Source organism: Acomys russatus, chromosome 24, assembly GCF_903995435.1.
Source record: "Acomys russatus chromosome 24, mAcoRus1.1, whole genome shotgun sequence".
In the NCBI taxonomy this organism is placed as follows: domain Eukaryota; kingdom Metazoa; phylum Chordata; class Mammalia; order Rodentia; family Muridae; genus Acomys; species Acomys russatus.
The window spans coordinates 50262836-50277604 of NC_067160.1; the positions used below are offsets into that span (position 1 = coordinate 50262836).

The 14769-nt window shown below is 47.7% G+C and overlaps 2 protein-coding genes across 8 annotated transcripts in view; one reads left to right on the forward strand and one right to left on the reverse strand.

Moving 5' to 3' along the window:
• Rpl12 (ribosomal protein L12) overlaps positions 1-14769 on the reverse strand; it is a 1083577-nt gene that overhangs the window by 1005398 nt on the left and 63410 nt on the right. The gene's annotated exons all lie outside the window — the stretch shown is intronic.
• Garnl3 (GTPase activating Rap/RanGAP domain like 3) overlaps positions 1-14769 on the forward strand; it is a 146373-nt gene that overhangs the window by 88414 nt on the left and 43190 nt on the right. For all 7 annotated transcript variants that reach the window (XM_051166233.1, XM_051166232.1, XM_051166231.1 and 4 more), the window contains 4 exons: positions 1747-1773; positions 7686-7761; positions 8367-8465; positions 11175-11278. In XM_051166233.1, coding sequence (XP_051022190.1) covers positions 1747-1773; positions 7686-7761; positions 8367-8465; positions 11175-11278 — 306 coding nt within the window. The remainder of the gene's footprint in view (positions 1-1746; positions 1774-7685; positions 7762-8366; positions 8466-11174; positions 11279-14769) is intronic.

Below are 14769 nucleotides of genomic sequence, written 5' to 3' on the forward strand. Positions count from 1 at the left end.
ACACAGTGGAAAACAATAAGAACTCAGCATTAGACTACGTGGAACGTGAGAACCACCACCACAGCTTGTCTTCTGACATCCACATATGACCTATGGCACATACATACATATATACATACACACACAAACATGTATACACAGACACAAAAATCCATCAATAGAACTATATTAGGAAACACCAAAAAATAAAAAATAATTAAAAAAAAAAAAAAAAAAGGAACACCATTGTTGACATAAAATAGGCCTCCCAGGCTAAATTTAAAAATTGGAAAACAACAAAAAGAGACCTAGTTGGTACTCACAAATCCAGAAATGAGAGGTTTTTTAAATTTTTGAATGCTGGCGAGTGGGATACTGGTAGACCACAATGCCTGTTAGGAGAACCCACTTATAAACAGACAGAATCCAAAACAAGGAAGCTGCAAAGGAAATGTGACCTGGCAGCCTGTGGCCTCTCTCCTGCCACCAGGGCTGAATGCCGGGACTCTGGAGACGCCTGGCACAAGGCAACTCCCACAGCCCAGCCACTGAGGAAAGCCCTTTTACCAGACCAGGGGCTGGTAGCAAAATGCCCCAGTTCTGAACTGTCCTGGACTAAAGGCAGTTGGAAAGTCCCCCATAATTGTGCCCTTGCAGGCGTCAGAAGAACCAGGCCCCGTGACCTTAACCCAGGCCCTGCTGTATCTCCAACTCCTTGCCTGCAGTTCTGGAGTGACTAGTCTGCATGGCAGGGTGGTTGAGAGCAAAGGAAATTAAGGAAGAGAATATTTTACAATGAAGTGTGTAATGACGTGCAGATATGAAGTGTGTCTGTCCCAAAGTATAAGACACACAGCTGCTTTATTTTTCCCCTAGGATTCAGATGGCTGAATTCTGAACGGAAGAGCCCTTTTGTTCCAAAAAAAAAAAAATGGAGGATGTCGTGTGCCTCGCATACTTCTTTAGGAATTGTCAGCATCCCAGTTGACAGGGAGGATGAGGGTCCCTTAGCCTCTTCCACCTATATCCTGGTCCTCTTCCCTCTGTTCTCACTGGCAGCCATGGCTTTCCTGGACCCACCTTCCCTACTGCACTCACCCAGGGATACTTATCAGAGCCTTTGGCCTTGGTATCTGTTTGCCAACATCTTCAGACATTTATTATGAAGTAACTGAGCGTGGGAAGGGAAGCTGAGCCGAGGTTGTGTGAGAGGCATCGCCCATGCTCATCCTGTCGTTCTCCATCGTGACGTGCACTGGGCAAGATACTGGTTACCCTTGAGCCATGGGTAAGGGATAGACACAGATAGGTCAAATAATTTGTACACAAGTGTATTTGCAGGGAGCTGAGCAAGGACTCAAAGCCAGGATTCTTTAGGGTCACCACTGGTCCATGCTGATCTCAGGAGAGGGCCCAGCTGGACCACCATCTTGATCCTTGCTATCGGTCTTTGACACTGGTGTTTAATTCTCTATGTCTCGATTTTATCTGCTTACTAAAGGGGTGTTTTCTAGAAGCAGTAAGTGTACATTGGTTTAGGAAGGGGTGAGCAAGCACCTATCAGAGACTTTTCTGAGAGATGTGAGGCCCAGCCAGAGTTTTCTTTTCTATTGTTGCTTACTTTTGTTTTTGTTTCCCTTATCTATTATTTCCAAAATGTCATAATATCACATTGTGTGAGTATGTAAAGGTTGGCTTTCACAGAAAACCAAAATCCAGTATTTACCGTGATGTATAAAGCGTAACTTCTGAATCTTTGCTTGACAGGACTTGCTGGTTCTGGAAGAGCAAGAGGTAAGAAAAACATATTTGTTCTCTGCCCCTTACAGCCAGTGTCAGCCCCCTTCGCTGTGAACTCAGCCTTCTCCCTGAGCCAGACTTCTGTGCATTTGCAGTGTGAGCTTGTTCTCACAAAGAGGCCTCACTGAGGGGGCTTTCCAAGGTCTCCTGCAGAGTTTCTCCAGACAGCTATCTATAAATAGACAAGCATACTTCAATTTGCATACATACATGAATATATTGTAAAGAGGTGCTTGTTTCCATCCAAGTAGGGTGGCTGCGCAGTAGCTACACACTCTCTTGATACTAGATGCCAAAAGTGTCTGCGTGCTTCATTCCGTTACCCCCATTTTAAGTGTGTGTGTGTGTATGTATGTGTATGAGTGTGTGTGTGTGTGTGTGCGTGTGCACACATGTTTGTGTGTGTATGTGTGTGAGAGAGAGGGGGTGGGGCAGAAATTTAGCATGTTATCAGTAGGTAACTGAGTAGGGGAATGATGGTTTGTGCGTATTACCCATAGACAACTAGAAATATCACTTGTCTAGTTGCTTGGGTCAAACTTGATAAAATCCTACCTCCTCCTTATCCCTGATACCCCAAGCCTAATCCATCACTTCACCTAGTTGACAAATCTTTATAAAATGTCCTGAACTCAGATGTGCCTCAGTGTGTCTGTCATGAGCACCAGCTTCACTGCTGGCCAGATATCTATCTCTCAGCTCTGTCTCCTTCCTAAGGGGATGTTTGCTTGGAGAGGCCAGTGTCCCTTGTTGGTGACTTGGGAGGGTGAGCAGAGGGCATCATTCATCAGAGCAGTTCTGAGAGGTGAGTGGCCCAAGCATTCCCACCTAACTCCACCGCTCCTCAGCTGGAATCACTCGGGAACACTGTTCATCCTAGTCCATCCTAGTGATAAACTGGGAGTTGTGACAATGGGCAGGAAAAATGAACAAATAAAAATTTAGTGATGTTCCTGAAAAGTTAGCTACTTAGTAGAATGAAGTTGATGACCTGAAACCCATGTTTTATTCGCTCACAACTGCACAGACAGGCATCTCCACAAGAGATATGGTGCCCTGTGCTGTAATACACACAGGGAAGCCATGGAACTGTGAACAGGCAGAACCCTATAAATATGGAAGATGGTTTGTCTTGGTCAGGGTTATTATTGCTGTGGTAAACACCATGACCAGAAGCAACTCGGGAAGGAAAGGGTTTGGTTGGCTCACACTTCCACCTCACTGTTCTCACTGAAGGAAGTCAGGACAGGAACTCAGACAGGGCAGGAACCTGGAAGCAGGAACTGATGCAGAGGCCGGAGAGCGGTGCTGTTTATTATTGGCTTGCTCAGCCTGCTTTCTTATGGAACCCAGGACCACCTGCCCACAGTCACAATGGGATGGGCCTGCTCCCACCATCACTAATTAAGAAAATGACTTACAGCCAGATCTTACGGATGACACAGGTGGCTCTAGCTGTGTCAAGTTGACATGACACCAGCCAGGACACTGTACAAGCAACAGCATCAAGGAACCAGCTGTGCTGCTTTGAATAAGGCCATCCTTTCTCAGGTCCAGTGATCCTTCCGGGTTTGTTGCGACTTTCTGCTCAGATTTTGCTTTTCTCAGAAGGAATATAATTTGTAATATTAATTCCCTAGATAAAATTAGGACTAGTGGGCTGGAGAGGTGGCTCAGCAGTTAAAAGCACTGGTTACTCTTGTAGAAGATTTGGGTTCAGTTTCTAGCACCCACACAGAGCCATCTGTAACTTGAATTCCAGGGAATCCAATGCCCTTTTCAGGCCTCCTCAGGCACCAAGCACACATGTAGTACGCATACATTCATGCAGGAAAACACATATACATATAAAATAAAAAATATATCTTTTAAATTTAGAAATAGTTTAACTTCTAAACAAATAGAAATGACAAATGCAGCCTGTTTCTATGTCTGAGCCAGACTGTGTCTTGTGGAAATCAATGTCTATAACCCTCCAACAGGCAGCTCCCTCCAGACTGAATGTGGGACCTGGAAAGCTCCCTGCATCCCTCAAAATGCAGTGCTCATGAAGCGCTGATGCGCTCAGTGACTTATCTCAGTATGGGCCACGGGGGGCTGCAGCTCAGTGGTAGAGCATGGGCCTAGCGCACATGGTGGGGCCCTGGGTTCAGTTCCCAGCACCAGAAGGTGATAACTCTAAACAATCTGTTATGATGGGGTAGCCCTAGGTCAAACCACCTCTCCTAAAATATGACACAGCTCCTTATGTTGACTGACACTTTGACTTCTGAAAGTAGATGAATGCTTTCTGTTCATCCTGGGCATCATCTGGGACGCCTCAGGCACTGGGTTATTTCAATGGAGACCTAGAAGTTTCAAGATCTTAAGAAAACAGCACATTTCCAGGAATTTCCACCTGAAGCAGAAAGCTTTATACAGTTTCTCATTTAACCTGACCTCGAAGTATAAAAATCTTCTGCCTGAGTACCTGCACACTCCCCATCCTTCTTCCTCCGTGTCCTGTGACTGATAACATGCCTTACAATGCCAGCCCTCCCAGGGTCTCCAGGGCACTGGAAGGATGCTGCCAGTCTCAGAACAACCCCATGGAGTTTCATCAAGTTTGTCCTCTGACATCTCTGCCTGTGCTCTCAGCTTTGCTCAGTGTAGACCTGTCCTGAGAACACTATGTCATGCTGTTGGCAAGAGTCAAAAGTCAAGAGACCCAGAGCCCAGCTCCACCTGCTATTTTCTTAGGACCAGCCTTGGCCAACTCTTCCCTGGACCCCCCTCATCTGTGGACTGTGGGTCCTCTCTGGTCCTAACGAGCTGCTAATACACGCGATCCTTCTGTGCTGCACTTTACTGTCTGTTGGCTCAGCTGGACCCGATCCTGGGCCTCCTGGAAGCCTCCCAGTTAGTTCCTTTTGTCCACTGGTTTTTAGAGTCTATTTCCTGCAGCAAGAAAACCTCATGGAAATCTTTTTGGTACAAATTTCCAAGCCAGATACCAGACCTACTGAGCTGGAAACACTGGGTTGGGAGCCTGCGGTCTCCTAACAACCCCTTCAGGGCTCCCGGTGCCTTAAACCTGCAGACCAAGTATAGAGGGCCACTGCTTCTGTCTTTTCCTGGTTATTCCAAAAAGGCTGTCTGCTAGACTACAAATCGCTATGGTTGCTTTTTACGAGGATCCAAGAACAGAAGAGGTGCCAGCATCTTGGAGACATGTGATTGCTGTCATCACTCCAAAGGGGAAGAAGAAAAGTGATGGCCATAGAAGCCCACAGCAGGTAGAAGTCCCTGACCAAACTACAGATTTGGGGCTGGAGAGATGGCTGAATGGTTAAGAGCAGGTATGCTGTTCTTTCACAGAACCAGAGTTCGGTTCCCAGCACCTTACATAACCTATAACTCCATCTTAGGGGTTCCAACACCCCTGGCCTTCACAGGCACCTGTACCATGACACAGGCTGCCACACAGACACAGACAGACAGACAGACAGACACACACACACACACACACACACACATAATTTAAAATAATAAAAATAAAACTTTATAAATCTACCCAAAAAAGCCAGGCATGGTGGCATATGCCTTTAATCCCAGCACTCAGGAGGCAGAGTTAGGTAGATTGCTGTGAGTTTGAGGCCAGCCTGATCTACAAAGCAAGCCCAGAACAGCCAAGGCTAACCCAGAGAGGCCCTGTCTCAAAAAACCAAAAACCAAAGCAAAACAAACCTATCCAAAAGGGGCTGGAGAGATGGCTCCGTGGTTAAAAGTACTAACTGCTCTTTCAGAGGACCTGGGTTCAATTACCAGCACCCACGTGGCAGCTTATAACTCCAAGATCTGACACCCTCACTCAAACATACATGCAGACAAACCACCAATGCACATTTTTTTAAAAAATATTTTTTTAAATCTACCCAAAAGTAGCCACCTGATAAAAATCAATGCTCTCTGTCCACTTTTGCTGATTTTCTTGCTGCTTATGCACAGTCACTGGTCGCGTGCCCATCTTCTCCATTGTCACCAGCCTTTTGCTCTTCCCTGCAGACTCAGTAATGAAGTGTGTAATCCTAGGGGAGACAGACACCTGTGCATGTTCAAGAACTGCAGTGGGGGTAGTAGTGTAAGGGAGCGAGCAGTGCTGTGGCGGGGGAGCGCTGACAGGTGGCCTCTCTGGAAATTACCACCAGAGCCGAGGTTTGCCTGGGAAGAGCATCACCCCACCCCAAACGGGGGCAAGTTCTAGGTATTTGGTTAGGGAGAAGGGTGTGTGTGTGCGCGTGTATCTCCCAGCTGTACTGGGGACAGAGCAAAGTTTAGAAACACAGTCTCAGATCTGGGCTTTCAGATTCTTTTCTTCTCTTTCATCATTGTGCGCATGTGCCGTGTGCATGTGTTGTGTGTGCATGTGTGGGTTCACATGCACACACAAATGGATGCCTTAGGTTGATGTCAAGACTCTTCCACTATCCCTCTTCTACCTTATTCACTGAGGGAGGCTCTCCTAGTCAAATGCAGAGCTAAGGATATCCTAATCAAATGCAGAGTTCCCTGATACATCCAGTGTTGCTAGTCAGCTTGCTCTGGAAATGCCCTCTCTCTCCGCCTTCCTGGACTAGAATGGCAGGCACCTTGCCGTACCACCAGGTATTTATGTGGGCTCAGAGGATCTGAATTCCAGTTCTCTAGTGTGTGTGGTGAGCACTTTAATCCCTGAGCCATGAGCCCAGGCTGGGTTTTCAGACTGTTAGTTTCACCATTCCACTTCTGAATCCCAGCATTCTGTGTTGACACCGCCCTCCCCCCCAAGCCCTGTCAGCTAGCACCCTTGCTACCCACATCTTGACTGACCGACAGCCGTGTAATGTTGAAATTCTTCCAACAATGGACTCATTATTAAGTTATTCAGACATATACAAAGTACAGAGCGTAATGCACAAATCCTCTGCCCAGATTAAGGGCAGTATCTTTAAAAAACATAAGAGTTGAGGGGCTAGAGAGATGGCTCAGCAATTGAGAACAGGTAGTGTTCTTGCAGAGAACCCGGATTTGGTTCGCAACACTCAAAACTGCCCGTGACTCCAGCTCCAAGGGAGCCAGTACTGTCTCCTGGGCTCTAAGGGCACCTGACCTCCCTCATGTGGTGAATATAACCACATACATACAACATGACAATGAATATGGCAACACATACAAGCACATAAGTAATAACTAAGTCTTTAAAAAGTGACAGCTGAGACCCTACATCCTGCCTCTGACTCCATCTTTCTGCTAGCATCACGCATTGGCGTCTTGTCATTTCCACAGGGTCAGATTCTATCAGTCCTCCGCAGAGCTGAGAATTATAAACTCAGACTGGGAACAGCCGCTGCTTGCTTGGCTGGCTTTGTCTTTCATTTGCACATCTGGACTTGTTCAGATTACATGTCTTCAGGAGCGGGGGAGTGAGCTTTCCCTATAAATTGCCCACAATTTCCATATCTATTTCTGGGAGAGCCTGCCAGACTTCAGCCTAAGACTGTTGTGCTCGGCTGAGTTACAGTTAGCCCCCCTGCTCTTCTGGGAACTGTTGCTGATGGATGGATCAGACCATGGGGCCAGCCCCACGGGTGCCTGTGGCCATTGGTCAGCGGCACCATGGTGATCCTGCATGGGCCTCGCTCCTCCTGGGGCCATGAGTAGTGAAATCACAAATGGATCAACTGTTACAAAATGGATCACCCCATCTGTAAGCTGTTTGTAACCTACAAAAAAAAAAAATGAGTGACTCTTGTTAATATAGGTCAGGGTGGGGCGTAATGGGAGGAAAGAATCCCCAGATGTCCACAAATGGCAAACACCATAGCTGATAACCACATGCACTTTTGTGACAAAACTAACTTGTGTGCCTTTTGCTGTCTCCTTGTAAGGGCTCTGTGAATTTCAAGTTTGGGGTTCTTTTTGCCAAAGACGGGCAGCTCACAGACGACGAGATGTTCAGCAATGGTAAGCCTCTCCTCTGCACCCCTGCTGAGGGCAAGCCTGCCCTCCCTGCCTTTCCCACAGCTGAAACTGAATGTCTGGGCAGCTTAGGAACTCCAGTACCAGGGGACAAAAGTGTACAGCTTTAGACGGCAGCTCCTGGCCGCTTTCACTCATTTGCTAAGTACTTTACATCTCCCAGCGTCCACCAGTCCCTGCAGTGGGCCCTGGAGAGCACAGCCGGGGGTGGAGTGAGTTTGGAGAATCTGGTTTCTACAGAGTGCAAGATCTTTCCTTGCTGTTCCTGGTTGGGTGGATATAAGGACAGTATCCTCTTCCTGTATCTGTTTTCTTCCATGTTGCAGCCCGGTCTGTCATTGGGCAGAGCAACAATAGCGCTGTAGCTCTTCAACACTGCATGCCCACATCTGGCTCATCTGGCTCTGTTTTCCTGCCCTGTGTTCCTGAGGGTTGTACGTTGTCCTTATGGCCCCTAGGTAGAAGGCGGTGTGGCCTCATGTTTTGATGCTGTTCGCATCGACAGCACCTCATTGTCCGTTGATTTCTTTACGGTTAGAAAATGGGGACCAGAGACCAGCGCTTCCCTCACTCTATGCCTTTTCTTGCAGAAATTGGAAGTGAAGCTTTTCAAAAATTTTTAAATCTCCTTGGTGACACCATCACTCTAAAGGGCTGGACAGGCTACCGTGGCGGTCTGGACACCAAAAGTAAGCTTGCCCCTTGTCAAAATCAGACAAATTCCGTTGCTTATACCCAAGAGAAGGTGAGCGAAGTAGAGATTATCCTCAGTATGACACGAGTCTCTGGGCACAACCTTGGACTCCATTGACTTTGTAAGACTGATCGGCCCTTGGAGCCCACAGGAAGCACCAGGAGACATGGTCAACCAAGACGTAAACGAATGACATTTCCACCAACAGAGGACCGCGTCCGTTGTGGAGACTCATAAGCTCCTACCACCTGGCAACCTAGCGACTAGTGCAGTTTGCCTCAGTGAGGGTCACAGAACAATACCTTACATCACAAGTCTCAATCAGCTGCATTTGCCAGCGAGCACCATCTGCACACCACGACCGTGCTGGGCTCAACATGGTGGCTGCCTTGCTAGGAGCCAATCGTCCCCCGGACAGCACCCGTCACGCGGGTAATGGTTATGAAATAGCTTGGCAGTCAGTGCTCACAGGATTCAGGAGGCATAGAGAGTGCCGCAGGCACTTTGCCGACTCTGGGGATTAGAGAAGCCTCTCTGAGGGAACAAGGGAGCGATGAGTGGGAGCTGTTGGAGAGTCTTGAGAAAAGAATTTCAAACACGAAGCATCTGTAGAGTCCCCGAGGCAGGAAAGACTGTGGAGTGTCATTTTGAAAACTAAGAGAATATCTTTCTGGCTGGAAGGAACAGAGGGACCAAGGAGGTTGCAGTACAGACTAGGGAAGGGAAGGGAAGGGGGAGCCCTGCAGGGAGTTTGAGATCCCTTGGCACATCACTAAGAGGAAAGCAGTGAGGTCCCCTTAAAGCAACCCCATGGGGAAGATAATCTAAAGAGAGTGGCCCAGGAGCCCCTGGAGAAGCAGATTCCACAGGGGAACAGCAGGCTGGCAGGAAGACAAGCGCACAAATTCCAAAGCCTCTGAGGAAGGGGACCCGGGAGCCCATGGTATTGGAAAATGGTGATGAAGAGAAAGAAGGAGTCTCACCGGGTCCCTGGGTCCCTGGGTCCCTGGGTCCCTGGGTCCCTGGGTCCCTGGGTCCCTGGGTCCCTGGCCTGGTGGAGCTGGTGGAGATCTGGAGCACTGAAAGGGAAGCTTGGGGAAGTAGGAGGGGCTAGAGGGAGACTAGATGACAAGTGCAGACTTGTCCCTTAGGTCAGCTTCTATCTGATGGACATTTCTAGCATTTTCTTGTGCTTCTATGTCTGTGGTTTAGTTTGATCTCCAGTCAAACCTCAAAGAAAGTCAGGCAGGTGGCACAAGGCCCCTCTAGCTGGTATATGAGAGTTCCTGTCCAGGTGGCCTCACTGGGAGCCTTTCTTTCTGGCAGCCCACGCAGATTCGAAGCATAAAAGCAGTGTGTGAGGACCACTGTGGAAAGGCCTTAGCAGCTTAGAGGTGGTGGGCGCGGCCCCAGCTTCCCTCCGACAAGCTTCCTCATGTGTGTGCTGGGCTCCTGAGCACCTGTGAGCTCATCGCCACAATTGTGGCCCTCAGCCTCACTGTAGCGGTCCTGGCCGCTGCTGAGCCCTCTGATAACCCAGGTCTTCTGCCAGGTTAAGCACTTTGCAGGGACCATCTTCCTGCGTCTTCCCTGCATCCATTTTCAAGTTAAGAAACAGGACCAGAGAAAAGTAAGATGACTTATCAAAAGGAACACAGAGATCTGGGGAGATGACTCCATTGATAAGTCCATGCCATTCCAGCACCCCTTTTAAAAGGCCAGCTGTGAGGATACATGCCTGTAATCCCAGCCCTGGGGAGGTGGAGATAGGAGGATTCCTGGGGCTTCCTAGCCAGCCAGTCAAGCCAAATCACTGAGCTCTAGGTTCAAAGCGAGAGTCTGTCTCAAATAGATAGGCACGCAGGCAGGCAGGCAGACAGACAGACAGACAGACAGACAGACGCACGCTAGGGAGGTGGCTCAGTGAATAAAGGTACCGGCTGCTCTTCCAGAGGACCTAGGTTCAATTCCCAGACCCTCATGGCAGCTCACAACTGCCTGAAACTCCTGTTTCTAGGGCATCTGATGCCCTCTTTTGGATTCCGTGGGCACTGCATACACATGGTGCATAGACATACATGCAGGCCCAACACTCAAATTCATAAAATACAAATAAATAAATCTTTAAAAAAAATAAAGGTTCGTCTTTGTTTTAATCCTCCAAGCTTTGGATAACTTACACAACAATATATAACCAATATATTGCTTTAAATCAGTCAAACTTGAAGAAAAATAAGGTGGGGCTCAATTGAAGAAGACACTGTGTATAGACCTCTAGACTCCCCACATGTGTGCACACACATACCAACACAAAGTAACAAAGCTTTCTAAATTAAATTATAAAAAAAAAAAGATAATGCCCTTAAATTCGGGGAGGGAGAACTCGGGTCCTGGTTTGTCTACCTCCAGAGCCCGTGCCTGTAATCACCATTCAGCTCCTCAGAAGCCTTACCTTGGTTTTGCAGGCATCAGAGCTGCATCACCTTGTGTGAATTGTATCCTGGACCCACAGCCACAGGATGGTGAGGGCTGCAGCATGGGTGGCAGCCTTGGGAGAGGTAGAAAGTTGACCTCAGCTGACGTGCTCCTGCTCACCAACGCTGACAAACCCAGATGGCCTTAGAGAACGCCCTGTGAAGTGCATGCTTTCGTCTGCATGCCCATGTGGACCTGTGCCCACTGACCGTGTTCTTGTGTTTTACAGATAACACCACAGGGATCCACTCAGTCTATACTGTGTACCAAGGGCATGAGGTCATGTTTCACGTTTCCACCATGTTGCCGTATTCGAAAGAGAACAGACAGCAGGTGCGTTTGAGAACACAGACCGTCAGGGGTGACCGAATGTGGGCTGGGCATTGGCATGATCCATGCAGTCAGAGATGAGGTGTGTTACTGGGAGCGCCACTTGAGTTACTGCTACCAGTTCAGGCTGCTTTTATAGTCTATGTGTGAGCAGGAGACAAAGCTTAGGAAGCCCATTGTTTCTGCCTCTGTCATCTTCAAGACAGGACCAGAGATAGCGGTGGATCTGTGTACATACATGTGTGACTGTGATTTCAAAACCATTAGTCTATGTTGCGTTGCCATAACAAAATACCTGGGGCTGGTCACTTTATAAAAAAAAAGTAGCTCAGGGTCATGTAGTTTCAAGAGCACTGGTATTTTCTGGCCTTTAGCGAGACCCTCATGGTGGTTATCATGTGCTACAGATGTAGAAGAAATCACATGGCAAGCAGGAATCATGAGAAATCCAGCTTAAGTTACAGATACACCTAAGTGAGCAAGAATGAACCCCCATGAGAAGAACATTAGCCCTCCCAAGACTTCATCACTTCCCACTAGGCCCCCTCTTAAAGGCCCCACCAGCCCCTAGCAATGCTATGCTTCCAGCCCATGGAAGTGGGAGACCTGCTCAAACCACAAGGAGGCACCTTGCAGACTGTCCTGTATTTGACATGTCTTCTCCCTGCGACCTCCCAGTGTGCCTCTGGCCCTGTCAGAATGAGATTCTGGAACATGAAGTACGTTGATATGCTAGCTAGTTTTATACCAACGTGGTACAAACTAGGGTCATTTGAGAGGAGGGAGCTTCACCAGATTGGCCTGTGGTACATTTTCTTGGTTGATAATTGATGGGGGCAGCTGCTCACTGGATGGTGTCACCCCTGGGCTGTTGGTCCTGGGTACTAAAAGGACATAGTCTAAGCAAGGCACAGGGAGCAAACACAAGCAGCACTCCTCCATTGCCTCTGCATCATCAGATGACAGAGTGTGACAGTTGAAGGTGGAAATAAACTCTTTCCTCTCCAAGCTGATTTTGGTCAATGGTGTTTTGTCACAGCAAGAGAAATCCTGACTAAGACGGTTGGTTGTGTGGTGTTAGAAGTGGTTTTCAGATTGATGTGGAAGGTAACCAGGATTGTCCGCATGGGCTGGCCATGCTGGGAACATCTCCCCAGAGTTCTCCTTATCCACCACAGAGGTTGGCCGTTTTCAGGAGAAAAGTGTCAGCCTGTTGCAATTTAGATACAACAAAGCTATGGGCTGCTGGGGCTGGTTTTGGTTTTAATGTGGATAAGCATTTTGCCTGTGTGTGTATGTGCACTGTGGTGCACATGCAGAGATCAGAGCAGGGAGTCTGAGTTCCTGTGGGTGAAGGGAGGGATGACTGTGAGCCACCATGTGGGTGCTGAGAATGGAACCTAAGTCCTCTGCAAGAGCTCCTAACTGCTGAGCCATCTCCCCAGCCTCAGCTAATCGGTTTTGACTGATGAGATTTGGGATGTTAGGCTTAGCCTGCGTAAGATTCTTACCGCATCATTATGCATTGAAAGAAGGCATCTGCATGAATAAATGTCACTGAGATAAGAGGACAGTTGTTCAGCAAAGAAATACAAACTTAAAGGAGGCCAGAAAGGTTTTTTGAGCACATAAAATTCTGATTCTAGTAAGAAGGAAAGGCGCACAGCAGATCAGTGCCCTAGGGTGGTGCTGCAGCACTGGGAGGTGGAGGAGGTATTTTGTGGGGAATGTTGAGGGAGGGAGGAAACAGTAAGTGTTGTTCTGTGGTATATCGTGGGTCATGGGACCATGGAAGCCTTGAACTTGTTCTTGTTTTAGGAGAGCTCTGGTCAGGGATGTTGAAACAGGAAGCACATGCACCCGAGGTGTGCTGTGTGCAAGATGTCTTCTCTGGTTGGTTGAGAAGACCCAGGGCTCCGCTGCTGCCTCTTCATAGCAGCTGGAGCTCTCAGGGTCTCGGGACCATATGAAAAGGATAGACCATACCATCTTCTCTGCCATCCTGAATGCTCTTGACCTCTTACAGTTCAGCAGTAGCATCTGAAAACTTACTCTGGGCATTGGGGTTCAGGGGTGGAGTGCTTGTCTAATGTGTGAGATGCTGGCTTCAAGCATCAACACCAACACCCCACATTCAGCAAACAAGCTGCAGTGAAATGCCTGGCAGTGTTCTCCCCGACTCCCAGCATTCTCCAGTGCTGCTCACATCATATGACATGGAGCAGCAGCCTTGTGTGGATAAGCCATGTAGTGCAGTACATGCTCTTTCCATATTATTTAGTGTTATGTGTATTCATGTGTGTGTGCCTGGGTACATGGAAGTGTACCATGTGCATTCAGGAGCCCACAAAGGCCAGAAGGTGCACCAGATTCATGGAACTGAAGTGACATATGATTGTGAGCCACTACATGGGTGCTAGGAATTGAACTGCGAAAGCAGTCAAGTGCTTTCAACCATTGAGCCATCTCTCTAGCCCCAGTATATGGTCTTTAGACACTGACATCTAGTAGTTTTTATTATTTTCAAGGGTTTGTGTTATAGTGTATATCTCTGATTCATTTTGTTTGTTTATTTTTATTTGTTTAATTATGTGTGTGCCAGAAGAGAGCTTCAGATCCCCCCGGAGATGGAAACATGAATTTTTATGAGCCACATGTGTCAGTGCTGGGAACCAAGCCTGGGTCCTCTGCAAGAGCAGCATGCCAGTTACCCACCGAGCCATCTCTCCATCCCTGTTGTTGTTTTTGTAGAGACACCGTCTCAAATAACTCAGACTGGCCTTGAACTCCTGCTCCTCCTACCTACCTCCAGAGTGCTAGAGTGCTTCATTACCTTTCATGTGTATGAGTGTTTTGCCTGTGTGTGGTGCCTATGTGCACCACATGTATGCAGTGCTCACAGAGGCAAGAGGAAGGCATGGAATGCTCTGGAACTGGAATTATAGGCATTGTGAGCTGCCTGGTGTGAGTGCTGGGAATCGAACTCAGGTCCTCTGCAAAAGCAGTAAGTCCTCTTAATCACTAGGCTATTTCTCAGGCCTGGTTAATCTATGTCTAATTCTTTGAGAAACCACTTACCATTTCCCGAGGGGCTACACCATTTCATGTTCCCGTCAGTAATACGCAAAGGGCCTGGTTTCTCCTCACTCTGAGTGTCGATTTGTTGTTTTACACTCTTTTCCTACTAGTTTGCAGTGGCTGCTCATGTTGGCTTGCTGCCTCCAGTACTGAGTCAGCCTGAGTTCCTGTATTTATTATACATTTACATATCTTCCTGAGAAATGTCCATTTGCTTTCTCTACTGTTTATTTAAATGAGTCATTGTTGTTATTGAACGGTAGAGACTCTGTGTATTCTGGATACTAACTTCTTACAAATGTTCATACATACTACTTCTCTTCATCAAGCTGCATTTCCCTCTGGTATCCTTTGGTCCCTAGAGGTTCTGTTGTGATACACTCTCACTTATCTCTCTTCTGTTGTCTGTGCTTTTA